At 41.8% G+C, this 27,271-nt stretch overlaps 1 protein-coding gene across 3 annotated transcripts in view; it reads left to right on the forward strand.

The window, feature by feature from the left end:
• Positions 1-27,271, forward strand: part of ttbk1a (tau tubulin kinase 1a) — a 63,347-nt gene that overhangs the window by 14,633 nt on the left and 21,443 nt on the right. For all 3 annotated transcript variants that reach the window (XM_053492962.1, XM_053492961.1, XM_053492963.1), the window contains 7 exons: positions 14,842-14,907; positions 15,565-15,657; positions 16,016-16,141; positions 16,244-16,395; positions 17,525-17,729; positions 17,897-17,988; positions 18,511-18,964. In XM_053492962.1, the coding sequence (XP_053348937.1) occupies positions 14,842-14,907; positions 15,565-15,657; positions 16,016-16,141; positions 16,244-16,395; positions 17,525-17,729; positions 17,897-17,988; positions 18,511-18,964 (1,188 nt within the window). The remainder of the gene's footprint in view (positions 1-14,841; positions 14,908-15,564; positions 15,658-16,015; positions 16,142-16,243; positions 16,396-17,524; positions 17,730-17,896; positions 17,989-18,510; positions 18,965-27,271) is intronic.

Below are 27,271 nucleotides of genomic sequence, written 5' to 3' on the forward strand. Positions count from 1 at the left end.
CACTGTGACTGGTATTTCTAGTTTCCAGTGCGGTAACAAAGTTGCTTTTTGATCCTTCAGGCGCTGAACAGAAGGGAAGATCAAGATCGTTCTACGCTTTTTGTTGCTGTGCGGCATTTTGCGATGATCCCTAAATCATTCGTTGCGCCGTAGAGAATAATGGTGTTTATGCTTTTAAACATGTATAATTTAAGGCGGATGGAGCTTAAACACAATGTAGAGAGGAAATATATCTGGGTATCTTATTTGTGGGTTTATTTACGCAGCTATTGAATTCGGAGATGCGAATATCAAACTAACTTTACCGCGGACTCAAACCGGTGTTATGCGCTAAAATCCCCCCCTGCCACGGATTGACCAATCCTCCACCCCCACCCCCCCACACGTAATCTCTATCAAATATTATATTAGGACATACATTCAAAAGTTTATTATTATCAAATATATTATTACTATTATAATTAACTCTAGGCACGTGACAGCCGTCGAGACGATTAATACAAATCCCCCAAAATGATTATTTTATGGCACATTTATTTTGCAGGGGTTTGTCAATGTACAAATAACTAATTATTTATCACAAATTACACTAAATAAATATTGTTTGTGGTGAAAAATTATAGGAAACGATTTTTATTATAAAATAAGCAATATAAAAATATAGATGTTGTATATGAAAAAATATATATATAATTTATATATTTTTTCCCTATACAACATTTTTTATATTGCTTATTTTATAATTAAATTCGTTTGTTACAATTTGTAATTTGTAAACCATAAACCTATGAATTTATGTTCTAATATATTATTTGAAAGAGATTATGTAGGGGGGGGCAATCCGTGGGGGGGGGGGGGGGCATTTTAGAGCGTAACACCGGGTCAGTAGCGTACAGTGTGTAGTGAGCATAATAACATCAATGGATACATTTGTTACATGGACCATAAAAAAGCAGGTGATTCAGCATCATCAGCCTAATCAATCAAAAAGCCTATGATGAAGCCTATGTGTTGCACTTGGATTCATGGTGGGGATGGTGGGGGCAGAGGAGAGACCTCTGTGTGTTTTGTGTCTTAAACCGCTGGCAGCAGACAGCATGAGACAAAGTAGGAAGACACTTAGAGACAACACACCCCAGTCACGTTAATAAGCCACTCGACTTCTTTGAAAGAAAGCTCTAGATAAGTGATGAAGTAAGCCTGTTATAACAATAGCACATGTATTTTATCTGTTTTGAACTTGGTGTTATTTGATCTTATTGGTTTAGAAATTGATATTTCAATAAATAGTACACTTGGCCGATTTCGTTATCATTTTGTTGACAAGTGGGGCTTGAAAATTCACCCACCGCCTTAAGTGGGGAACGACAGAAAATATTTGAGAACCACTGGTTTAAGGTGATTGTCTAGTTGCAAACTGTGTACGTAGTTGGAAAATTATATTATGCTTACCTTTTGTTACGTTAGATGGTTTATAACGATGTCTGTCGAAGATTAAGAAGTCATGTAAACACATCAGTAAACACATCGCGTCCGTATCTCTCTCAGTAAGTTTCTCCACTTTATGTTGTTGTTGCTCGCGGCAGTGTAACAGCCCGTTAATTCATGCCCATGCAGTGATGAGAAAGACAAACGAGTCGATGCATGTCCATTCTTTTAATTTCTGCGTTGTCAGGCGATATTACAAACTTCCGCGTAGGTTCCGTACTTAAATCAAACCAAAAACGACTGAAGAAAACAGGCTCGGGCTCTATATTCCAGCGTTTTTCAGTTTGGACTGCATTACCCACAAAGCATTGCCCGCACTGGACTACACTCCCGTGGCTATACCCCACATCAGTGTTGCCAACTTAGCGACTTTGTCGCTATATTTAGCGACTTTTCAAATCCCTCTAGCGACAATTTTTAAAAAAGCGACTAGCGACAAATCTGGCGACTTTTTCTTGTGTTACTGGAGACTTTTGGAGACTGATGTGTCTGTACTGACTCTTCTGAACTTGCCACAGCAGCTGCTGCAAATGAATTGCCCATGCGCAAATCCGCCGTTAAGTGATCCCGCCTTGACGACTTTTTTTTTTTTTTTTTTTTAAAGCGCCTAGTGACAAATCTAGCAACTTTTGGACAAACCTTAGCAAGTTTCCAAATGTCGCCAGTACTGTCCTGTAAGCACGAGGTCTTGCTTTCCCGGTACAGTTACTCATCTCCCTGTGTCTGCTCTGATCAGTGAGCGCGAGCTCCGGCTGAAAGGAGCAGCATATTCCCGTGACTGCACAGCAGCTAACATGGATGTGAATGAGCTGCACATGTGAAAACGGTGTTGCAACGGACCTATCACTTACCTGCTTCTCCTTTGCTTGAAATAAAACTATTTAATTTGACCATTTTCTTTTTTTTTCTTATTTATTTATTTTTTCTTCCGATGCACTTATATTATTCACTGTTACAAAGCTTAAGTTCATAATTATATTGGACACATGAGGAAGGATTAGGGACAACACGCAAAATGCAAATACGACGTAATTACGTCATCAATATGCAAATATACGCATGACGTCATCTAGCGACATTTGCCGACTTTTCGAGCAGACTTTAGCTACTTTCCGTTGAAAATAGTTGGCAACACTGCCCCACATGTGTTGTAAAGACACGCCCCACAGAACTGGGGGGCGGGCTCAGCAGAGATCATAAGCATTTAAAGGAGCATGTACTGAAATAGGTTGCTGAGAACAGAGCTAGTTTTTACCAGTTAAAAGTAGTGTTTTTTTACACAACCATTGAGAATTTTTAATTAAAGTATATTACAAACTTTTCATTAGGACCCTAAAGTTCATATTAACATTTAATGAAAAATGGGACTGGATGACCCCTTTAAAAATTCATAGCATCAGTAGCAAAATTAAAGTGACTACAGACTATGATCTACTGAGCAAAAAAAAAAAGAGATGGCGCTTAAAAGATCACATGGCAAAATGGCGGCGGCCTAATGTAAACCAGAAATGAACACATCACACTGGGTGCTTTCTGTTCTCTGTAATGCACTTTACATCTGTTTCTCCTTTCTTCTTTTACTATTTCTAATGGGTAATTTAAAAATAGGCTTCTTAAACATGAATGGTGGCAGAGATAAAAGAAAAAGAGCAGTAGTAGGAAACTTTAACACATAAGTACTTTGAAGTTGTCTTCCTACGGGAGACACATAGTGACCAAGCCTGAGACTGAGTGGGCCATGTGGTGGGAAGGGAAACTTTCACGGTTCCAACGTCAGTGCTGGTGTGGCGATACTTTTTAATAAAGCAGTGGGAATGAGAGGGGTTGAAGTAACAGAATTAGTCAAAGGTCGAGTTTTAAAGATAAAAGCTGAAATAAAAAAGGAATTTTTTACTTTTTTAAATGTATACACCCCTAACGATGGCAGCGGGAGAATCCAACTTTTTAACAGAATGAAACATATAATACAACAAACTGAAAATAAATCCACAATAGTAATGGGAGGGGACTGGAACTGCACAGTAGACTTCACCCTAGACTGAAACGGAGAGGAACCACACCCAAAGTCTGCTGAGGTGCTCGAAGAACTGGAGCAGACAGTTCAGTAGTCTGGTGGATGTGTGGAGGGAAGAAAACCCAAATACAAGAAAATACACAGGGGTCAAAGTTAATGATACAAAGATCACTGCAGCGAGACTGGACAGGTTTTATATCCCCAAATCCCACAGAAACAATCTTCACAAAACAGACAACTTCCCCACTGGTTTTTATGATCATCATCTGATTAGCATAGAGATAAAAATACCAAACACAAAAGGCAGAGCTCATACTGGTGTTTTAATATGAAACTTTTACAGGATAAGAAGTTTTATGTGTCACAAGAGAGACTTGTGCTTTCAGCATATGCCGAAGACGTAACCATTTTTATTAAAAATCAAGATGATGTTCAAGCTCTAACTAGGAACCTGAGAATCTACGCAAGACCTTCCTCAGCACGTGTGAACTGGGAAATTTTTTTTTAATTGGGCAATGGGAAGTAACAGGACCCCAATCTTGCCAGGTGGTCCCCAGTGGAACACAAGATTTACAAAATAAAAGGGTGTAGTGGAATAAGTGTGTGCCAAGTCTTAATGGACCTGGGTCCAGGCTTAACTGTCCTACAGGGGGAGAGTACTGCTCATCAATAATCTGATCTCCTCCATGCTCTAGCACCGATATTTCAAGTGCAATATGTAACTTACTGTGTGCTATATTTAATTCTATTTTAACTATTTATTGTTATTTTTCTTTAAATTTTTAATTCTGAATTTTATTTTATTTTTTCCTGGCTAATCTAATTTTTTCCTTTCTTCCCGGTAAATTATTTAAAGCAACTGTATAACCAAGACAAAGCAATTTCCCTCTAGGATTAATAAAGTTCTTTAAATCATGAATCTGTACTTGAAGCCCCTGAGACATTAATTAGAGAATTACAGAAGAAGGTGGTGATTTTCTTTCGGACTGGCCAACACTGGACCCGAGTCTCGGTGCTATATCTACCTGTACAAGAAGGGGGACAGGGCTTGATTGACCTGTCCTGTAGAATAAAAACCTCTATGGAGAAGGAAAGCCAAAGCTCTACTCCAACTGGTAAAAGGCTTAAACTATGACACACACCTGTTCGTGCTTAACCTTAATGAAATGGACTTATCAGCCATCAGTCCGGACTTAAAACCTGGACATCAGTGATTAAGGACGAGCCGAGCTGACACACAACGCTTCCAAAGCACTAATAAGGAGCCACTATTTCACAACCTGCTCATGAACACCAGAATGCTGGAGGTCCCTGTACAAACCGCCCACAGAAAAGCGCACAGCCGATCTACACTGGCGGATAGTACACGGGGCTGTGGCCACGAACAGACACGTGGTGCACGTGGACCCCACTAGGGGCATAGAGTGTCTCTTCTGTGGGAGGGAGGAAACAGTAGACCACCTGTTCTTAAAAACCAAAAGACTGGAAAGGCTGTTCTCTCTGCTTAAAACCTGGACAAGTGAGTTAGGAGTGACATGGACTGACAACCTTTACATACACGGGCCAAAGTACAAAAGACAAATCTGTCCCTCTATCAAACTACATTATAGACCAGGAGGCAAATCTCTCAAACTGGCTTACAAGAAAAACTGAATGCACGGGAGTGGGGTGGGGGAACACACGATGGTGAGAGAATGCTGATGCCGTTGGTTAGAGCAAGAATAAAAGTTGAGTTCGCCTTCCTAAAGATGATCCACAGACTACCAGAGTTTGACCAGATGTGGAGACAAGGGGACGTTTTATGCTCCATAGACGGGGGGTTTAACTTCCAACTGTTCCAATAAATGTGAGATTCTTTTTATCTCCTTTTTATCTGTATTTTATCTCATTTCTATGTACTGGTTTTACATACTAGGTGTATTACTGTACCTTTTCGTACCTTTTACACATTGCCCTAATACACCAGTTCAGTCCTGTACACACTCAACCATTTTTACTTCCAACCTTTTCATTGATCTGTTTTACTGAATTTATTTTAAAGCTTGTTTTCCCAATTTGCTAAATGCATGTTTTTGTGTCCTTTTATTTATTGATCCATTTTATTTATTTTTACTTATTTATTTATTTCTTCCCCTTCTCCTCTTTCACTTATTAATAACTAGTCTATCTTTTTTTCTTTGTACTCAACCACCTTGCCTTATTTATTTTACTGGTTATTTGTGTTTAGAAAAAAGGATGAAGGAGAAAGAAAATGTGAATTCAAACAGTCTCTCTCCCTCTCTGTCTCACTGTGTCAGTGCAGTGTTGCTGTAGATGTTTCTTTATTTAGCTTCACTCACACACCACCTTTCTCCTATGTGTGTGTGTGTGTGTGTGTGTGTGTGTGTCTCTCTGAGGGCAGCAGTTTGAATATTTAATGCAGCTGAGTCAGAGAGGATGGATTTTTCACTCTGTTTAACTGAGAATCCATCTCTCCCTCCATCCACCCACCTGTCTGTCTGTCTGTCTGTCTGTCTGTCTGTCTGTCTGTCTGTCTTTAATTCACTGTGCTTCTTTTTGTCATTAAAAGCTGTATTTTTGATAGTAAAAAACAAACATTATTCTGTATCAAACAATTACACCCTGCTGCTCACGCCCTGTCTCACGCCCTGTCTCACGCCCTGTCTCACGCCCTGTCTCACTTCCTCTTTCTTTCGCTCTCTCTCTCTCTGTCGTTCTTTACTCTATACAGTAACAGTAGATCAGTAACCTTCAGGACATTCAGTTGCGTCTTTATCCAGGATCAGTTTTCCTATTGCACAGCAACAGTGTGTGTGTGTGTGTGTGTGTGTGTGTGTGTGTGTGTGATTATCTCTACACTCTTTAATCTGTAGTGTTTCTTGCTGCAGTGTGAGTGCATAAGATGTGCATGATGTAATCACACCCAATGACATCACCCTATTTCCTGTATTCTTCAGTTATTATTATTATTATTATTATTATTATTATTTTATATTGATATGTATGTTTTATTTTAAATGTATTATTTCTGTTGCATTGTTTGTTTTCCTTTTGTTTTGTGTTTCACAGTATTTTGGAGTCTTAATTTCAGACATGCATGTGCAGCCCACACACTCGGCCTGCTGCGTTCCATCGTGAGTTTATCCATGTCTGTTTCCTTTTGTTCTAACATCTCTCCATATTCTCTGGCGACCCCGAGGGGTCACAGGGTTATAGAGGCTCTGTTTTAGACAGTTTTTTCTCATTAACCATTAGGGGTCGACCGCATCGTTGATAATGCCAACCACTTTTTTTTTCCAAGTGTTTTTGTAAATAAATTTATATTGTAGCTGTTTTTAATTTTTAAAATTAAAAACAGTCACGTCAGATTCTAGTCTCCACACGCGTTGGAGCCTCGTCCCCACACCTAGAGCTCCATTTACATGAAAGATTTATGCCAGTGTCCAATAGAACAGAAAAGGTTTGAATGAAGAAACAAAAACTATTGTTTGTTTATATTTTTACGTAAATATTAATATAAGCATCTATAAATCTCTCCATGATATAATGACTCTACACAGAAATCTACACAGAGCGCTTCAGTTTCAAACAATCATTAAATGCTGGACACAAACAGTATAAAAGGCATGATAATAATAATCAGAGTAGTAATAATAATAATCATCATGCTTTTTTGCTGTTTTTGTCCAGCGGTTATAATTATTGGATCACGAATGGCTGAAATAGAGCTGCTCACCTCGCGCGCTCTTTCACTTTTAAAAATGCAGTGTTTATTCAGCAAGTATATATTAATGGTCTGGTGTTTTTCTGGGGTCCTGATGATATTTTATTTTTCTTTGCAAAAGTTGCCTCCTTTGTGATCTGTGTATATTATGACTGAAACAAAGCTGCTCATATCGGCACATATCGGCAGGGTTTTAATCAAAAGGGAGATGAAAAGTGAAGGTGTGTACCAACAACTGCAGTTTCATTTCATTCATAAAATACTTAGATCACGAACATCATCATAGCACAATGCATGGTGTCTGTGAACGGCTGAAATGTGAATAAGACTTTTTCTTTTGCACGCAATTTCACTTTGCAGAGTTTTGATTAAAAAGGCAACTAGTCACGCGGCAATATATATTTTTAAAATGCAGTTTCTATTTACATAACCCCCTAAAAATACAATAAACACATGTTTATACTCACAAAAAAAGCGCTGCCTTTGTGGCGCTGCACAAAACTTAGCCCTGGTGTCTCTTCAGCTTGAGGGTTTGAAGGAGAAGCAAGCTACACACACTGCTCTTCTCAAAGAGGTTATTCAAATTCAAAATTCAAATTCAAATTTTATTTGTCACATACACAGTCATACACAGTACGATATGCAGTGAAATGCTTAGACAACTGCTTGTGACCTAAGAATAAAAGAATAGGAATAGGAATAGGAAATAAATATGAAAATTTTAATAAAGGGTAAATTTAACTAGGGAAGAATAAAGTAAAAATATACAAATAAAAGTTAAAAATAAAATAACTGTACACAAAAATACACAATATAGAAAATATATGGAGAATATATGAAAAAATGTAAAACAATAAGATCAGCCGAATAAATGGTAATAAAAGAATGGTAATGTCCATGGTTGTGCAATCCACATATTAAAAGTGACTTATTCAGTGCAAATATGCTTAAAGTGATTTATTTAAAGTGACTTGTGACAGAGTGATATGATGACCACCAGGTGTAGTTGTGCAGTGGCCACTAATGTAAACAAATGTCCAGTGTGTGTGTGTAAAAACCATATGCGTGGGTCAGTACTGTGTGGTGGTGTGATTTAGAGACCTTATCGCCTGCGGGAAAAAGCTCCTCCTCAGTCTCTCTGTGTTGGCCTTCAGGGAGCGGAATCGCTTTCCTGACCTCAACAGAGAGAACAGTCCATTGTTGGGATGGCTGAGGTCCTTCATGATCTTCCTGGCCTTGGTCCAGCACCGCCTGCTGTAGATTGAGTGCAGGTCAGGGAGCTCGGTGCGGATGTTGCGCTCAGCTGATCGCACCACCCTCTGTAGAGCTCGTCTGTCCTGCATGGTGCTGTTACCGAACCAGGTTGAGATGTTTCCCGTCAGGATGCTCTCTATGGTGCAGGAGTAAAAGTTCCTGAGCACCTTGGAGGGCAGTCGGAAGTCTCTCAAGCGTCTGAGGTGATAGAGACGCTGTCGGGCCTTTTTCACCACAGTGTTGATGTGACAGGACCATGACAGGTCCTGCGTGATGTAAACACCGAGGTATTTAAAGCTGTCCACTTTCTCCACTGGGCTCTCGTTGATGACGGGGGTCTGGTAGTTCCTCTTCTGCTTAGTGCTGAAGTCCACTATCAACTCCTTTGTCTTACTGACGTTTAGAAGGAGGTTGTTTCTCTGGCACCAGTTCTCCAGATTCCTAATCTCCTTCAGGTAGGCCATCTCGTTGTTATCAGAGATCAGGCCCACCACAACGGTGTCGTCAGCAAACTTGATGGTGGTGGAGCTGGTAGTGGCCACACAGTCATATGTGTACAAAAAGTACAGCAGGGGGCTCAGAACACAACCCTGGGGTGCTCCAGTGCTGAGAGTAATGGAGGCTGAGACATGACCGCCCATCCTTACTGCCTGTGGTCTGCTAGTTAGGAAGTTGGAGATCAACTGACACATAGATAAGTCCCAGGTGCTCCAGCTTGGTGGTGAGTGTGGAGGGAATTATGGTATTAAATGCAGAGCTGTAGTCGATGAAGAGCATTTTAACATAATTTCCCCTTCTAGTGTCCAAGTAAGTAAGTGATGTGTGGAGGAGGTGAGAGATGGCATCGTCTGTGGAATGATTTGGACTGTAAGCGAACTGTAGTGGGTCGAGTGTGTCTGGTAGTGAAGAAATGATGAAGTCTCTGACCAGGCGTTCAAAGCACTTCATCACTACTGAGGTGAGAGCTACAGGGCAATAGTCATTGAGGGAAGCAGGATGAGGTTTCTTTAGGACAGGAAACAATGATGGACTCTTTGAAGCATGTGGGGATCACCGACTGAGATAAAGAGATGTTGAATATCTCAGTGAACACAGGTGCTAGCTGGTCTGCGCAGGCTCTGAGAATACGGCCTGAGATGCCGTCTGGTCCTGCTGCTTTCCTAGTGTTCACTCTCTTGAAGGCTCTCCTCACGTCATGCTCGGTGATGATGAACGCGTTTCCGGTGCTGGCAGTGTCTTCCTGTCTGCAGCCGTTAGTGCCGCTAGCATTAGCATCACTAGCGTCTTTAGCTCCAGCCTCGAAGCGAGCATAGAAAGTGTTTAGCTCATCTGCCAGAGTCGCGCCCGCGTTCGTCATACCAGATGTTGTTGTTTTGTAGTCCGTAATTGTCCTTAATCCCTGCCACAGGCTCCTAGAGTCACTCTGTTGGAGTTGTGACTCTAGTTTTCTCCCGTAGCACTGCTTCGCCTCTTTTACCGCCTTCCGGACGTTGTATGACGCAGCCTTGTATGGTTCCATGTCCCCCGACGCAGCGGCAGCGGTGCGAGACTCAGAGCGTCGCGGATGGTTTTATCCACCCACGGCTCTTGATTGGGAAACGTTTTAATAGTCTTTTTCTCCACGGTATCATCCGCTAGTTTCCCAATGAATCCCACAACCGCTTCCGTAAACACGCTGACGTCATCATCGGAGCTGTTCCTAAACATGTCCCAGTCTGCGTCATAGAGTGCGTCCTGTAACGCGGCCACCGATTGGTCCGTCCAGTGCGTGACCTCCCTCTGAACCGGAACCTTATGTTTCAGCCTTTGTTTGTATTTTGGCATGAGGAAGATGGCGGGGTGGTCGGATTTACCAAGCGGAGGGCGAGATTGTGCCTTGTAGCCGTCCTTGACTGTTGTATAGCAGTGGTGTGCTGATAAAAGTCCGGCGCTGCGCGTTTGAGGTTGGCACTGTTAAAGTCCCCTGCCACAATAAGTGCAGCGTCCTGGTGTTGTGATTGTTGCTGTGTGAGTGCCTCATGCAGCTCGCATAAGGCAGTGTCCGTGTCCGCTTGTGTTGGAATATAAACGGCGCTGATTATGACCGATGTGAACTCCCGAGGTAGATAAAAAGGACGACACATGATGGACAGTAGTTCCAGGTTTGGTGTGCAGGAGCGTGTGAGAGAAACAACGCTCGCGCTGTTGCACCAGCTGCTGTTCACTATTAAACACACGCCGCCTCCCCTTGACTTCCCCGAGTCCCGTGTCCTGTCCATGCGGTGAACCGAGAAGAACTCGGCCGGCTGGATGGCGTGGTCCGGCACCGCTGGGTTCAGCCATGTCTCGGTGAAGCAGAGGAGATTGCAGTCCCGAATGTCTCTCTGGAACTTTATCCTGGCAATGAGGTCATCGAGCTTGTTTTCCAGTGACTGGACGTTGGCGAGCAGGATGCTAGGCAGAGGTGTGCGGTGTGCACGGGCTCTCAGCCTGTTCCTGATGCCGGCTCGTTTCCCTCGGGGCCGCCGCTTCGCGTCGCGTCCTTTGTTGTCCCTCAGGATCTCACTCGGCCAGCTCGGATCCGAAGTTTAAAACGTCGAATTGTAAGTACATTGTACACCAATAGAAACAAGAGTGTGTCTATCATACCTAATGTACTCAATGGTGGTAATTTTGCCGGTTTTAAAACGCTGTAAACTAACTTAAAAAACAAAAACAAAGAAAAGGTGGTCGGAGCAGTTGTGACGGCAGCCGACCTCACCGGCGCCATCTTCTAGAAGAGTTTCAGCGTCTTGATGCATTTGAGTGCAAGTTTGATGAGCGAAGACCGCAGGAAGAGTCAAGCCATGTGAATAAAAGAGCTAAGAGGGCGCATAACGTACTGCGGTAAGTTGAGCTTTATGTTAGCTGACAATACAGTAGTAAATTGTACCTTGCCAAGCTAGCCTAAGCATTTGGCTAAACTACTTTTTATTACTTGCACTGTTGATGTCCAGCTTATTTAACGGTTTTAATTTATGTATTAAAGCGGTTTTAATTTAACATTACAGGAAGCTATAAGGAGCCTCTATAATTTAGAAAACAACCCACATAAATACGATCCACAAACTGGGTAAGAATGTTGTTTCTTTACATGCTATGTATGGGGTTTTACATAATCATTTTAAATGTAATTGATGACACTACTCTCTTTCCACACAGAATAAGTTTACTTCATGTTCAGGCAGTGATGATCCGCTGGAGGAATAAAAGATGACTTTTGCAGATGCAGACCCTGAGTGTATAAAGGGTATCAGAAATTGTTATTATAATTATGTTCATGTCCCTTTATTTTTGTCCCTCTAATAATTTGAATTGTTTCTGTCACTGGGACTTACTATGAGACATTGCAGAGGAAATTCTCTTAGTCTCGGCCAGGAAAGTCTCAGCTAAGAGACTCCATTAAGAGGGCTAAAACCTGACAAAGATAAGTGAGTGTTCAAATTCATCTATGTATTAAGTTCGGTATGTCTCTGAGTGTTTTAGGGGTTAACGTATGGTGTGTGTTGCAGTTGCTGAAGTCCAGGTGTAGAGTCGTTCACACAGATGCAGAGAAAGAACTGTGGCAGACTGCAATACTGGAACTGATGTCCGATGAGGAGGATGCCGTTGCGTGCCATCAGAGTGTAATATCTAATGGGACGGATCTAGAAGGACATTTATTTTGGACATCTAACAAGCACTGGTCATGTTTGCTTTACTATTGCTTTTAATTTAATTGCACCTTTATAAATGCGCATTTTTCATATATATATATATATATATATATATATATATATAAATATATATATATATATATATATATATATATTTTTTTTACTTTATTCTTTCTTTGCTTTGTATATTTATTTGTGTTTGGTTGGTTATTAATTAAAACATTCTGAATCAATTCTACTGTCATTTTTAAAGGATGTGTACTGTGTGTGTAGGGGGTTGGCTAAGGTCTATCTACATACCTGCCCAATAACCACTCAAGTCACTAAGTTATGAGGGCTTGGGTTGGGCTAAATAAAAGTAGGTATTAGTTAATGTCCCAATAGAGGGTTTGGGGAGTGTTTTTTTGTTTTTTTTTTTAAACTACCAATCAATGTTGAAATAAGAAAACCAATAGGAAAGAGCAGAGTTGGGCAAAGGTGTGAATGTCTCCTGACTAAATCCTTGAGTGGATTATTTGCCATGGCAACGAATGGCTGTACCATGGAAGGATTCCTTAGCAAGATACATCTGAATTGGTATCAATCCGGAAGTATCCTAGCTTGGTGGAATTTGATGTATACGCTCAGCGGTACTTGTAGATACTTCCTACAGTCCGTGGTGTATACAGGGGTTTACTTGTACAGATACATATCTTTTATGAGGTAGATGCTACCTGAGCCAGGTGTGAATGGGTCTTTCATATTCATAAAAAATCATAGATTATTCAGTGAAACAGAGGTTCTGCTGAAAAAGTTAGGGCACAACAGTCACTTTACCCCAAATAAAAGGTCTTTCTGAGTGTTATAATAGAGTTGATTTGCTATGGACACACAGCCAAGACTTTCATGAACTCAGTTCAAAACAATCTGCCAGGTTTGTTTATTCTCCTTTTTTTTTTATTGCTTTTTTTCTCAAGTTTAAAATTGTATTTTTTTGTGTGTGCAATTAGACATAAGTTTAAAAGCTGCACATGACTCTGACGTTCACAGTGCATTTTATGTCACAGCCTTATTCTAAAATGGATTAAAGGCAATTTCATCATAATTCTACACAAAACATCCCTTAATGACAACATGAAAAAAGTTTACTTGAGATTTTTGCAAATGTATTAAAAATAAATAAAATCGAAAGCACATGTAGGCCTACATAAGTATTCACACCCTTTGCCATAAAGCTCAAATGAAACGATGGTCACTCTGTCAGAGCTCCATGGGTCCTCTGTGGAGAGAGGAGAACCTTCCAGAAGGACAACCATCTCTGCAGCAATCCACCAATCGGGCCTAAATGGTAGAGTTTACTCCTTAGTAAAAGGCACATGGCAGCCCGCCTGGAGTTTGCCAAAAGTTACCTGTAGGACTCTCAGACCATGAGAAACAAAATTCTCAGGTCTGATGAGACTCTCTGGCTACTCACACATATGGGCCTGATTGGGGGATTGCTGCAGAAATGGTTGTTCTTCTGGAAGGTTCTCCTCTCTCCACAGAGGACCTCTGGAGCGCTGACAGAGTGACCATCGGGTTTGTGCTCTGACATATAGAGACATGTATAGACAGGTGTGTGCCTTTCCAAATCATGTCCAATTAACTGAATGTACCACAGGTGGACTCTAATTAAGCTGCAGAAACATCTCGAAGATGATCAGGGGAAACAGAATGCGCCTGGGCTCAATTTTGAGCTTCATGGCAAAGGGTGTGAATACTTATGTACATCTCAATTTATGATTTATGATCTATGATTTATTTCTCAATTTATTTATTTATTTTTTAGTTATTATTATTTCCCCCCCAGATTTTCTCCCTAATTTAGTCGTGTCTAATTCCTCCCCGTCACTAGAGGGCTCCCACATTAAGGCTACTACTCCCACTCAGTCGGGAGGGCCGAAGACTATTGAACTGTTCGCTCACGCACTGTTAGGAGCGGAGTAACACACTCGGAGGACAGCGCTATCCGCTTTTTCCACTTAAGCGAGCTGACAGACGCCCCTGATTGGCTGTAGAGCTGTGATTAATGTGGGAGCGCAAGTACCTCTCATCCCTCCTCTCTGAGAGAGCTCAACCAATCAGCTCTCTCTAGACCTCCGGCTGCGAGAGGTTACAACATCACCCGTGGATCGAACCAGCGATCTCTGGATGATAGGGCGAGCACTTTACCACTGCGCCACTCGGAGGCTCAATTTTTTTTTTTTTATTAAATTTGCAAAAATATCAGGTAAACTTTTTTCATGTTGTCATTATGGTGTGATGTGTGTAGAATTTTGAAGAAAAAAATTAATTTAATCCATTTTAAAATAAGGCTGTGACATAACAAAATGTGAAAGAAGTGATGCGCTGTGAATACTTTCTGGATGCTCTGTATATCAGCCATATCATGAAAGACCAGTTTGTTGCTTTACATAAATAAGGGAGATTGTATTAACCACTATATCAGAAATTTACACAAATTTAATAAGAGCACTGAATCACTGCAGGTCTACAGAAAGGCCTCAGACCCCTAAGGGTTAATGTAATTATAATATATATATATATTACATACATATACAGTAAGTAAATGTAATCTCACTGTGTACAATATGAATTGATGGAGTTGATTAGTGTGTGCTTTGTATGTTTAAGAGTGTGTGTGTAATGATCCATGTTTTTTTTTTCAGCCCAGAACTGTAGCTGGTTTCCGTGGCACGGTCCGGTACGCTTCAGTTAACGCTCACAAGAACAAGGTGTGTACATACGTGTGTGTAGGGGTGTGTGTAGGGGATGCGCGGGTCCTCTGGTAACAGTGGGTCGGGTTGGGGCGGGTATTTAAAAAAAAATGTAAATAAAAAATCCATGTATGTTGCGTGCAGTTCCCTATAGCCTATATAAAATATTTGGGAATATCTATTTTCATATTTTATTAAGTTCTTTGATAAGGTTACGTCACGTGACAAGTCACGAAAGCGCCAAACAGCTACCGCTGCCAGTCACAACAAAAACAAAGAAATAAAAGTGAAGATGGAAGACGAGGTGCAGGAGAAATTTAGGTCAGGAATTTACATCATTAAAAGAAAAAAAGGTCAGGCTGCTAAATCTAATGTTTTAGAATTCTTTTTTTGCACAGCGAACGTGAAATAATTTCATAAAAGCTGGACCTGCGGGTTGGAAAAATACCCGACCCGCGCATCACTAGTGTGTGTATGTGTACTGAGCAGTAGATTTACTGACACACACTCTGAAACACATCCTATAATAAAACCCTAAATCTGTGATTATATGCACACAACATTTAGGATTTTAATATTCATCCAGTAATTGAATAATTGTGTACACACACACACACACACACACACACTAGTAAAACATAGATTTTGACAGTGATGTCATTTCCTGTTTGTCAGGAAATGGGTCGGCACGATGACTTGTGGTCTCTGTTCTACATGCTGGTGGAGTTTGCAGTCGGTCAGCTGCCCTGGAGAAAGATCAAAGACAAGGTACTGGAAGTGTATATACACACACACACACACACACACACACACATTAGTGCTGGGTAATATGATTTACTGAACATTTTTAGTATGTATGTAAATATGATTGAATGAAACACTTCCTTCATGTTTTAGAAGGGGGCGGGGCCAGGCAGGGCGGGGCCAGGCAGGGCGGGGTCATGTAGGGAAAGTATTAACAGAATGAAAAGATGAAATAATAGCCATGATTTTAAAGAGTTTCTGAGTGTGTTTATTGCCCCGCCCTAAATCAGAGTTTAACACACTTCCTGTACACACATAGGGGCGGGTATTAATGTGTTGTGTAATTAAATGTGTGTGTGTGTGTGTGTGTGTGTGTGTGCAGGAGCAGGTGGGTCAGGTGAAGGAGCGTTATGACCACAGGATGCTCCTGAAGCACATGCCCACTGAGTTCAACATCTTCCTGGAGCACATCTTGAGCCTGGACTACTACACTAAACCTGACTACCAGGTACACACACACACATACACACACACACACACATAGCCCTCTATTCACAGACTGTCTAGTCTTCTGTCATATGCAAAAATGATTGTGTGTGTGTGTGTGTAGCTGTTGATGTCGGTGTTTGAGAACAGTATGAAGGAGCGCATCATCACGGAGAACGAGCTGTATGACTGGGAGAAGAGCAACACAGAGTCCACGCTTTCTACAAACACACAGTCCACACAGCAACACACACGGCCTACTGCAGTCATGGCCAGGTAACACACACATAACACAATAAAGCCTTTCACAGATGTAGGATATGTACCATTTTGGGATTAATCCATCCATAAATCCTGAGTTGGTCTCTTTCATATAGTGTATTTATTTAATTCTTTTCTTTCCCCAGAAATAGGCCGGTTCCGGTTAGCCATACGGCCGGTTCCGGTTAGCCATGTGGCCGGTTCCGGTTAGCCATACGGCCGGTTCCGGTTAGCCATGTGGCCGGTTCCGGTTAGCCATACGGCCGGTTCCGGTTAGCCATACGGCCGGTTCCGGTTAGCCATACGGCCGGTTCCGGTTAGCCATGTGGCCGGTTCCGGTTAGCCATACGGCCGGTTCCGGTTAGCCATGTGGCCGGTTCCGGTTAGCCATACGGCCGGTTCCGGTTAGCCATGCGGCCGGTTTCTTAGGAATTAAATTTGTACTAAGTACACCATAATGTTAAAAGACACTAATTCGATGTGTCTCAGTGGAGCTGCAGAAGCTTCTTATGCGTCTCTGATTACTTACATTGTACTCACGGTCCGGGTGACACACTCAAAAACGTCCCAGCACATACACTACACTTACCTCTGAGCTCTAATCACACCCCACACTGCACCACGTTCCCGCCGATCCTCCAGCACTGCTCCCCTCGTCCCACCGTCCTTCAGGGATGGAGGAAGACGTGCATCTAGGCTGTTATCTGCTCTGGTACCGAGGTGGTGTAATGGTGTAATGAACTTCCTCTAGATGTCCGTACAGCCGAGTCTCTGACAATCTTTAAACAGCGATTCAAGTTTCTTCAGTACTTGGCCTGAAAACAACCCCTCTTCTTAACAGTGTGTGACTGATGGTACATAGGAACTGAGTAACCCAGTGTAATGATCTAATGATGGAAACGTTAGCACTTCTGTAGGTCCTCTGGATAAGAGAGTCTGCTAAAAGCCTAAATGTAATTTAAACTCGTGTTTACCTCAGCTTTGGGACAATAGTTACTGTTAAGATTCAACTTGTTTTATCATTCTGAATTCTACTAATCTTTCCGTTTGTTGTAAACTAGTGTGTGTGTGTTTGTGTGTGTGTGTGTTTGTGTGTGAACAAATACACACTCATGACACACTGACCCACATCTTTGACCCTTAGAGTGCTGAATGTGAGCCCGGTCCCTGGGGACTTGCAAAGGGAGAACACAGATGATGTTTTGCAAGATGAGCACCTGAGCGATCAGGAGAACGCCCCGCCCAATCCTGTACCTGCAACCACAGAGAATGGCCCAGCGCCCCCTGATGGAGACGAGTGGGATAGCACTGACATCAACCGCAACAAACTGAGAATCAGCCTGGGAAAGGTAGCACGAACACACACGAACACACACACACACACAATGCAGCCTCACTTCAAACAATTGTAACTCTTTATAATGATGATAAGTTGGAGGTTAATATGGAAATGTTATAGATAAATGCTGGTAAAGGCGTGTCTGTAAGTGTGTGTGTGTGTGTGTTACTGGTCCAGGAGGATGAGGGAAACCAAAGGGTGTGTCCTGTGTCACCCCAGAGAGGAGCAGGAGGGGCGGAGTCTCCTAGTGCACAGATGCGTTCTCTCAGGTGAGATGTGAACACTTACAGCATCTGTGTAATAACGTCTTTAATTTTAAAATCCACTCTCACACTTTTTTACTGTCTTTTAAAGAAACAGCAAAAACAATGTTCCTAAGAAAGCAAAGAGAGAAATAGAAAAAAAAACATGTGCACATTGTTCCTAAAATGCGTCCCATTTGCACGTTCCTTCTAAACCAAGAGACTGACACAGGAACACATGAGCGTCCAACAAAACCCAGAAGTGGGTGTCACTCACACCCGTCACAGGTCTAAATGCAGTCTGTTTCTCTCTATGATTATGACAACTCCTTCTTTAAAACTTATTTTAAAGGGTCCGCAACCCAGTTATATACAACAGTAACAAAACACTCCCCGTCTGATGTGAGTTACATATCACTCAATATCTCGGGGAAAGCTGATGAATTCCCTTTCAAGTTTTAAACTGGCCTTTAATTGTGTGACTTGTCCTTTATTTAATATTGTGATCTGATGAGTTTAATACAGATGTCTGTGTTTGATGTTCTTCAGGTCACGGATGGATGCTCTCGGCTCTCCGTCCCGCCATCTTTACTCCTCGCAGCCGGCCCAGATGCTGTCCATCGACGGTTGCCGTGGAGACCGCTGCCGCAACGATGGCTCTGAGGCGCACAGCAACGCCTTCATCCGGTCGGTGCCGCTGGCTGAGGAGGAGGACTTTGACAGCAAGGAGTGGGTTATGATTGACAAAGAGGCGGAGCTCAGAGACTTCCAGCACCGCCCACTAGGGGCGGAGCCCACCACATCGGGGACTACGGACGATGAGCCGGAGGAGCTCCGCCCCCTGGAAGAACAGGCCACGCGGCCTAGACTGAACGCCAGAGGCGTAGTCGAGGGAGAGATGGCACGGCGGAGTGGGCGTGGCCTACCAACTGACAGTCCATCACCGTGTCACTCGGGACGAGCCAGACGGAGAGAGTCCGAGCCGAACACACCTCACAGACAGGTACAAGAACATACACACACTCGCCGAGGAGGGAGGTTAGGCTCCATCCTCAACACTACAGCTTGTGTCTGGTATTTCATACGGAACTAATTGTAGTGTTTGAGGTGGGGCCTAAACACCACAGTGTATCAAATCACTCCACACACAGAACTGAATCCTGATTAATGTAAATAAAGGTAATAAATGTCATGAAGACCTGAGCGTGAGACTCTTGATAGAGAACGAGTCATGCTGTAGTTATCAGTATAGTGCTCACACTCGGGGTGTGTTCTGCTTTATCATCTGTTAGAGGAACCACCTTGTGTGTGTAAGGTGTGTCTGTGATGTTTCAGGAATAAATATTCTGTACATCCTCAGTGCTGTGTTAAAGGGACCTCCTGCCTTTAGATCATCCTGCCTCTCTATAAAACCCCACTCAGTAGGGCTGGGCGATCAGCGATACGACGACTATGATGACTATTTGTCTTTAATGTTGATCAGTGCTGATATTTATCACGACATAAAGTATGATAATGCTATCAGATTAGGGAATATAATGATGATGACTAAATTCACTAGAAATAGAGTTCATTTGTTAAGGTCAAGAGACTTTGTAGTGGAACAAGGAAGTCTAGGCGTATATACAGGGAAAGGGTACACAGTAGTATAGGAAGATGCAATGTAAGGTGAAGATAGAGGTGGCAAAATCCAAACAGTTCACTTACTCACTCACTCATCTTCTATACCGCTTTATCCTGTATTCACGGTCGGGGCCCTGAAGTCTCTCCCAGGAGGCCTAGGGCATGAGGCGGAGTACACCCTTGATAGGGTGCCAATCCATCTCAGGGCACACACTCGTACACATTCATTCACACACTACGGGCAATTTGGGAACGCCCATAAGCCTCATCTGCAGGTCTTTGGACTGTGGGAGGAATCCAGAGGACCTGAAGGAAACCCACCAAGCACGGGGAGCACATGCAAATTCAGTGCACACAGATAAGGGAATCAAGCCTGGCTGGGAATCGAACCCGGACCCTGGAGGTGCAAGGTGACAATGCTAACCACTATACCACCGTGCCACCTCCTAACAATTCAATTCAATTCAATTTTATTTGTTTAGCACTTTTAACAATAATAATTGTCAAATTATGGAAGTTTGTATGAAATGTGAATGTGTATGAATCAGACTGATCAGATTGTCCCTGTGCTGCCCTCGGTATGTATCCTGAATATAACTTGACAGCCAGATAAACACTTTTGTAACATTAAGACTCTAAAGACGATAATCTCCTTGTCCACAGGTTTATTGACATTAACAAAGGTTAAACTAAAATATTGAAAAAGTACAAAAGAATAATCCAACTAAACTTCTGTTTAAAATGTACAGATATACATATGCTCAAAAGAATAACTTAAATGCCCTCATTTTAACTGTAGCACGATTGCATAATCAGTAAACTTATCCAAATGTAACATATTTAACAGACAAATGCCAAAACCTTATTTTCTGCACTGTTGTACGGCAAAAATGCTAAAGCAGCGATATGTTAGCATAGCAACATAGTCGGAAAAATAATTTCTAAGAAAGAACGTAAATAAATTAACACTGCTATCAATAATTCCAAAACAAATGTAGGTATCAATGAAACAATAAAAACATACCCATGATGCTACTACAAGGCAAGAAGTACTTAAATATCGCAGATTTTTTGCTGCAAGGAATGCTGAACACGCTGCTCTCTGTCTCTGCTTGATTGCTTCCTGAATACAGGTCACATGACAAAGCATGTGACCCTTGTTTAAAACTTTTTTTACAGGGGCCGCAACCCAGTTATACAACAGTAACAAAACACTCCCCGTCTGATGTAAGTTACATATCACTCACTAATCAAGATTCATTATTCATCAGGAAAATTCTGTGTTACCAGTGGAAGAGGCCGTTCATTTTGTGTTGCTTGACTGTTTTTAAGGAGAACAACAATTGCTTGTTGGATATTTGTGTGAACAGACTGCCATTATTTGTGTGCTTTTAGGGTTGGCAAACTGTTTTCGCCATCTGTTACAAAAATGTATTAGAAAGATGTTGAATTTGCCGCCACTGGCGCTTGTAAATGTCTGAAGCTCCAAACATGTCCAGTCCAATGTTGGTAAAGGAAAGATCTGTTGAAAGAGGGTCTGCTGGAAGGCTTGCCAAATTTTATTTAACTTGGATGGAGCTCTGAGTCGCCTACAAGTTACATACTGGTGAATCACACTTCTCACTCTTTGCTTCCCACCAACTATCCAGAAACTGGCTGATCTGACAGCTCCTTCAGTAAAATGACGTCCTTGATGGTGAACATGCACGTGGTAGTGCCTAACAATCAAGATGGCTATGTGGTACTTGCCAGGAATTATCAAAGGAGTCTTCCGGCTTTGAGTAAGGTTTGACTTGTGGAGACGCCTTCCAACTCTCAGAAGACCTTGTGCATCAATGAAAGGATCCAGAGTACAAAGCGGACTACTCTTTGAAATCCTCTCTTGCTTTTGTATGCATTTGATCTCTTGGCTGTAAACTTCTTCTTGTGCTGCCCGAATGACTGTGGCTGAAACTTTATCGCATTCATCTAGTGTGAACCAGAGGTGGGACAAAGTAATTGTTTGGCAAGTCACATGTAAGTCTCAATTCATTGCCCTCAAGTCCCGAGTCAAGTCCCTAGTCAAGACAGACAAGTCCCGAGTCAAGTCCCAAGTCAAAGCCAACAAGTCTCAAGTCAAGTCCAAAGTCCTACGGTTTGACTTTCGAGTCTTTTCAAGTCTTTTTAGCAGAAAAATAAAATGTATACAGATTATGTATGGTTGAAAGATCCGTATTTATTAAACAAACCTTTTTTTATGAAAGAACATTGCTCAGATACATAAAAATACAAATGTTAGTAAATGCTAGTAGCAATGTAAAATGGTAGCACATATTCTCAATGAAGTAGGTTACTTCATACAAACAATAACGTTGTTTTCTTCACATAACATTAAAGAACTTTGCTCCCTACCTTGATACACTCACGTAGGCTACCTCATACAAACAATTTTAGCCCCACCCCCGTGAAAAGGCCACAGGGAACGCGCATTTAGGAGAAGGCTCGCCCGCGAAGGGTTATGCGCGGACCACTGAGATTCTACGGAGCGTACTGACAGTACTGACATGTTTACAGCCTACAAGTGACTCAGCCGAGGTTCATCATTCTAAATATGTCCAAGATAACAAGGGAAACACATCCTGATGGCTAGAGTTCGTCAGAGGATTAAAAAACGCTAACAATTTCCTTTTTGGCCTTTACTGCGTTCTGTAGAAGCTCAGTGGTCCGCGCATATAGACAATTTTTTATAGCCAATTGAAGCTACCTTCAGTATCATTTCGCGAACTGGCGCGTTCACGTTGTTGTCACGTGTTGGACGCTGTCGAATCAAAAGAATTTACGGTACTTTGATTGGATGTCGTGCCGAATGCGCGCATGCGCTCTGTCACACACACGCGCACAGACACATAAACAGAGATAGAGCGGTCCGTGTTAACATACTTTTTATCTTTGGGCTTTTTATGGGAAGTAGCAAGTCTTTACAAGTCAATAGGCGCAAGTCCAAGTGAAAGTCCGAGTTATTTATGTTAAAGTCCAAGTCAAGTTGCAAGTCTTTTTATATTTTGTCAAGTCGAGTCTAAAGTCATCAAATTCATGACTCGAGTCCAAGTCACATGACTCGAGTCCACACCTCTGGTGTGAACCCTCCCTTGCAGTAATGCTAGCCTTTACAAGTCCTGCTTCTCTCCACTCTTCTTTGGAAGCTATGTGCCACATGAATAAAACGAGTAACTGTACCAGTTAAAACGTCCGGGATGAGAATTTGGTGAATCGTTTGGAATCAAGCTGTTTAGATGATGTCGTAGTGCTTAAAGTGGACACCAGAGGACGAAGGTTTGTGTCTGAGCTGGGATCAACAATGTCATAACAGATTTGTGAGGTACCTAGTTCTGACATAAGCAGAAATTTGGGTCCACTTAGCCAATTGGTGTTCTGTAAACATGATGCAGAAACAAAACGTGTTGCATGATCTGCTGGATTCTGGTCTGCTGGCACATAGTGCCATTGGTCTGGATGGAAAGATATGTTGTACTCGGTTGCTCACATACATATAAAACTGCCTAATTTTATTAAAAATGTAAGCCAAAACCACTTTACTATCTGAGTAATAGGTTACTGCATCAAGATAGAGGTCAAATTCTGCTGAAATCAAGTCTGTTAGTTCCACAGCAAGCACTGTTTCACAAAGTTCAAGCGTTGGCATTGTGTGCTCAGGACAGGGGCCAAGTTTGTCTTTCTTCATTACAAACCCAATTTCGTTGTTCTTTGCACCATCTGTGACTTTTAGATATGCCACTGCGGCGATGGCCTTTGTTGATGCATCTAAAGAGACAAACAATTCCCTTCTAACAGCTGCTGATGGAGAAGTCTTAGTATAAGCTCTAGAAATGGAAAAACTGGACAGCTCTGACAAAGATAGTCTCCATGAGTTCCAAGATTCCTCCATGTCTTTGGGTAGTGGAGAATCCCAATCGCTCTTCTCAGAAGTGAGTTCTTTCAGAATAGCTTTGCCTTTGATTGTGACTGGTGCTACAAACCTAAGAGGGTCAAAGAGGCTGTTGATCGTGGATAAGACACCTTGTCATGTTTTATCTCATTGCCAACAAAAAAGAGAAAGCTGTCTGTGCAGAGATCCCAATTAAGTTCAGGACTACGTTGTATAGGTAACATGTCTGCATCTAGATCTAGATCTTTCAAGTCGCCTGCATGATCACTGGATGGAAAGGCTAGTTATTTGCTGTGATCTTATGCAGTCTCAGATTGGATTTAGAAAGAACATCCTGTGTCCTTTTCAACAAACTGATAGCACTTTCGACTGTGGGAAGAGACTTCAAGCCATCATCTGTGTAAAAGTCACGCATCAGAAAATGTTTTACATCAGCTTCTACATGGAACTGGTCACTCAGAACAGACTGATGTAGACAATGTATCGCGACTGCGGGTGAGGGGCTGTTACCGAATACATGGACCCTCATGCGATAATTCACAACATCTTTCGAAATGTCATTTTCAAAAACTAAAGAAAATGTAGAAAATTCTGGTCTTCATCTCTCACTAAAAACAGTGGAACAGCTGTTCTATATATACATATATTGCTTTTTTTCTAAAACGGTTTAGCACTCCTAACAATGTGTTGTTCAAATCAGGCCCAGTAAGAAGCACATCATTAAGCGATAGCCCATCCTGTTGAGCACTAGAATCGAACACTACCCTGATTTTTTTTTTTTTGGGGGGGATAATAAACTCCAAATGTTGGCAGGTACCAATGTTCTTTATTCTCACTCAGAGGTGGGGCTAACTCAGCATGGCCACTTTTAAACATCTTGTCCATGAAGGAGAGAAAGTGCTCTCTCATTTCTGGTTTCCAGAACCAGTTCTCTGGTTTAGAACTTAAATAAATGAATACTGCTATCAATAATTTCGAAACTACGGAGCCCCTAAAGGGACATGGGTAGAAAAAAAATACTTTAGAGGAAAAAAAAAATTCCACCTTGGCAAAAAAAAACAAAAAAAATGGCAGGCAAACAAAAAAAATGCTAGGCAAAAAAAAAAAAAATGGCAGGGAAAAAATGCTAGGCAAAAAAAAAAATTAAGCTAGGAAATGTTTTTTTTTTTTTTTTTTTAAGTGCGCGAGATCTCGCAGAAAGAAGATAAGAAAGGAAGATATTACTATTACTGAGTAGAATTCTGAATAGATGAGTTTTACATTCAGCTTGGCCTAAAATATAAAGACGTATTCAGTATGTACTCGGAGCTTGCCCTTTCCGTATTTTAGCACCGGAAATATGAGTCACATGGTCTCGATTTCTTTTCCTCCTATGTCCCGTTTTTTGCTCTCTCTTTCCATTTTTTCCCCTCGCGTGTCATATCCCGTTTTTTTTTTTTTGGCCTAGCATTTTTTTTTTTGCCTGGCATTTTTAATTTTTTTCTTTGCCTCACTTTTTTTTTTGCCTCACACTTTTTTTTTTTTTTGCTAAGGTGGAATTTTTTTTCCTCCAAAGTTCTTTTTTTTTTTTTTCCACCCATGTCCCTTTTGGGGCTCCATACAAAACACATGTAGTTATCAATAAAATAAATACATACCCATGATGCTATTACAAGGCAATAAGTACTCAAATATCGCAGATTTTTTGCTGTAAGAAATGCTGAACACACTGCTCTCTGTCTCTGCTTGTTTGCTTTCTGAATACAGGTCACATGACAACCCCTTCTTTAAAACTTTTCTTAAAGGGGCCGCAACCCAATTATATACATCAGTTACAAAACAGTCCCTGATGAACAAGCTGAGCGAAAAACTCCCTGAGATGGCAAAAGGAAGAGATTTTAAGAGGAACCAGACTGAACAAGGAAACTCATCTTCATCTGGGTGATAACGGATAGCAGGAATTGATCTGCAGTCATATTGTGTTAGGAGGCTGGAAGTCCAGTATAACAGGAGATGTGTTTAAGTTAATATAGAGTACAGTTTGTTATTGTAGGCTCAAGTAGACTGTAGGAAACTCCAGTCCTGAACTATCAAGTGCACCACATGCATCCCAGACAGACCACACCGGGGCATCCATGTGACGAGATCTCCAACCAGGATGGGTCAGATAGGTCTAGAGGGGGTCTGGTTCAGTGCTCAGGAGGGACATGTGTAGCTCGACAGTAAGAGAGCGAGAGAGAGGTATGGTTAAGTTAGGAAAACTCATCACATAATGTTTAAGGTGAATATATATTTAGCAAGCAGTGACATTGTAACTGAAAGGGTGAGCCAGAAGGACACACAGACATGGGGGGGAACTGGGATGTAAAGCAACCAGTCACTTCACCGTCAACAAACCTGATCAATGGGAGTAGGGAAGACCATACCAGTTCACTGTAATCCTCTACGTCCATGAGTCCCCCAGATCTGCTCCTTTACCTAAGGCTAATCTATTTACAAAAATGTTTGGCTAAATAAATAGGTTTTTAGCCTGGACTTAAACACTGAGACTGTGTCTGAGTCCCGAACATTAATTGGAAGACTAATCCATAACTTTGGGGCTTTGTAAGAAAAAGCTCTGCCCCCTGCTGTAGTTTTCATAATACGGGTACTGACAAGCAGCCTGCATCCTTTGAACGAAGTAGGCGTGGCGGATCATAAGACACTAGCAGTTCACTCGATACTGCGGCGCGAGACCATTTAATGCTTTATACACCAAAAGTAGAACTTTAAAATAGATGGGAAATTTCACAGGGAGCCAATTCAGTGTGGATAAGATAGGGGTGATGTGCTTGTATCTTCTGGTTCTAGTGAGGACTCTCGCTGTTGCATTCTGGACTAACTAACAATATATTCCATTAACATCCAGTCTCGTATGTACTTTTACAAAAAAGCATATGAGGACTTGTATCCTAGGTTAGACAGTAAGGATGGAGTGGTGGATCTGTACAAGTTGGTGAGGCAGAGAGATAGAGATGAAAAGAATGTGCAGCAGGTTAAAGTGATTAAGAATAGGGACAGAAATTTACTGACAGGAGCCAGGAGGGTGATGGGAAGATGCAAGGAGTACTTTGGAGATTCGATGAATGAGGTAATAGAAGAGTAGAACAAGTGCCTGTTAGGGAGCAGGAAGTAGTAAAAGTTAGAAGTGAGGTGAAGAGGTTAGAGAGTGGAAAGACTGTTGGTGCTGATGACATATCTGTGGAGGTGTGGACGTGCTTAGCAAAGTTTCTGACTAGTTTGTTTAACAAGATTTTGGAAAGTGAGAGGATCCCAGAGGAATGAAGGAGAAGTGTATTAGTGCTGATCTTCAAGAACAAGGGACTACAGAGGAATAAAGCTGATTAGCCACAATGAAGCTTTGGGAAACAGTAGTGGAAGCTAGGTTAAGGGCAGAGGTGAGCATTTGTGAGCAGCAATATGGTTTCATGCCTAGAAAGAGTACATCAGATGCAGTATTTGCTTTGAGCATGCTGATGGAGAAATACAGAGATTGGAGTTACATTGTCTGTGCTGAGAGAGGAGCTGTAGTATTATATGATGAGGAACTCTGGAGTGCAGAGACGTATGCTAGAGTGGTGCAGGACATGTATAAAAGCTGTAAGACAATGGCGCGATGTGCTGTAGGTGTGACAGAAGAGTTCAAGGTGGAGGTGGGTCTGCATCAAGGATCGGCTCAGAGCCCCTTCTTGTTTGCTCTGGTGATGGACAGGACCGCAGATGAGGTTAGACAGGAGTCTTAAT

This window comes from Clarias gariepinus, chromosome 3 (assembly GCF_024256425.1).
Source record: "Clarias gariepinus isolate MV-2021 ecotype Netherlands chromosome 3, CGAR_prim_01v2, whole genome shotgun sequence".
Classification (NCBI taxonomy): Eukaryota; Metazoa; Chordata; class Actinopteri; order Siluriformes; family Clariidae; genus Clarias; species Clarias gariepinus.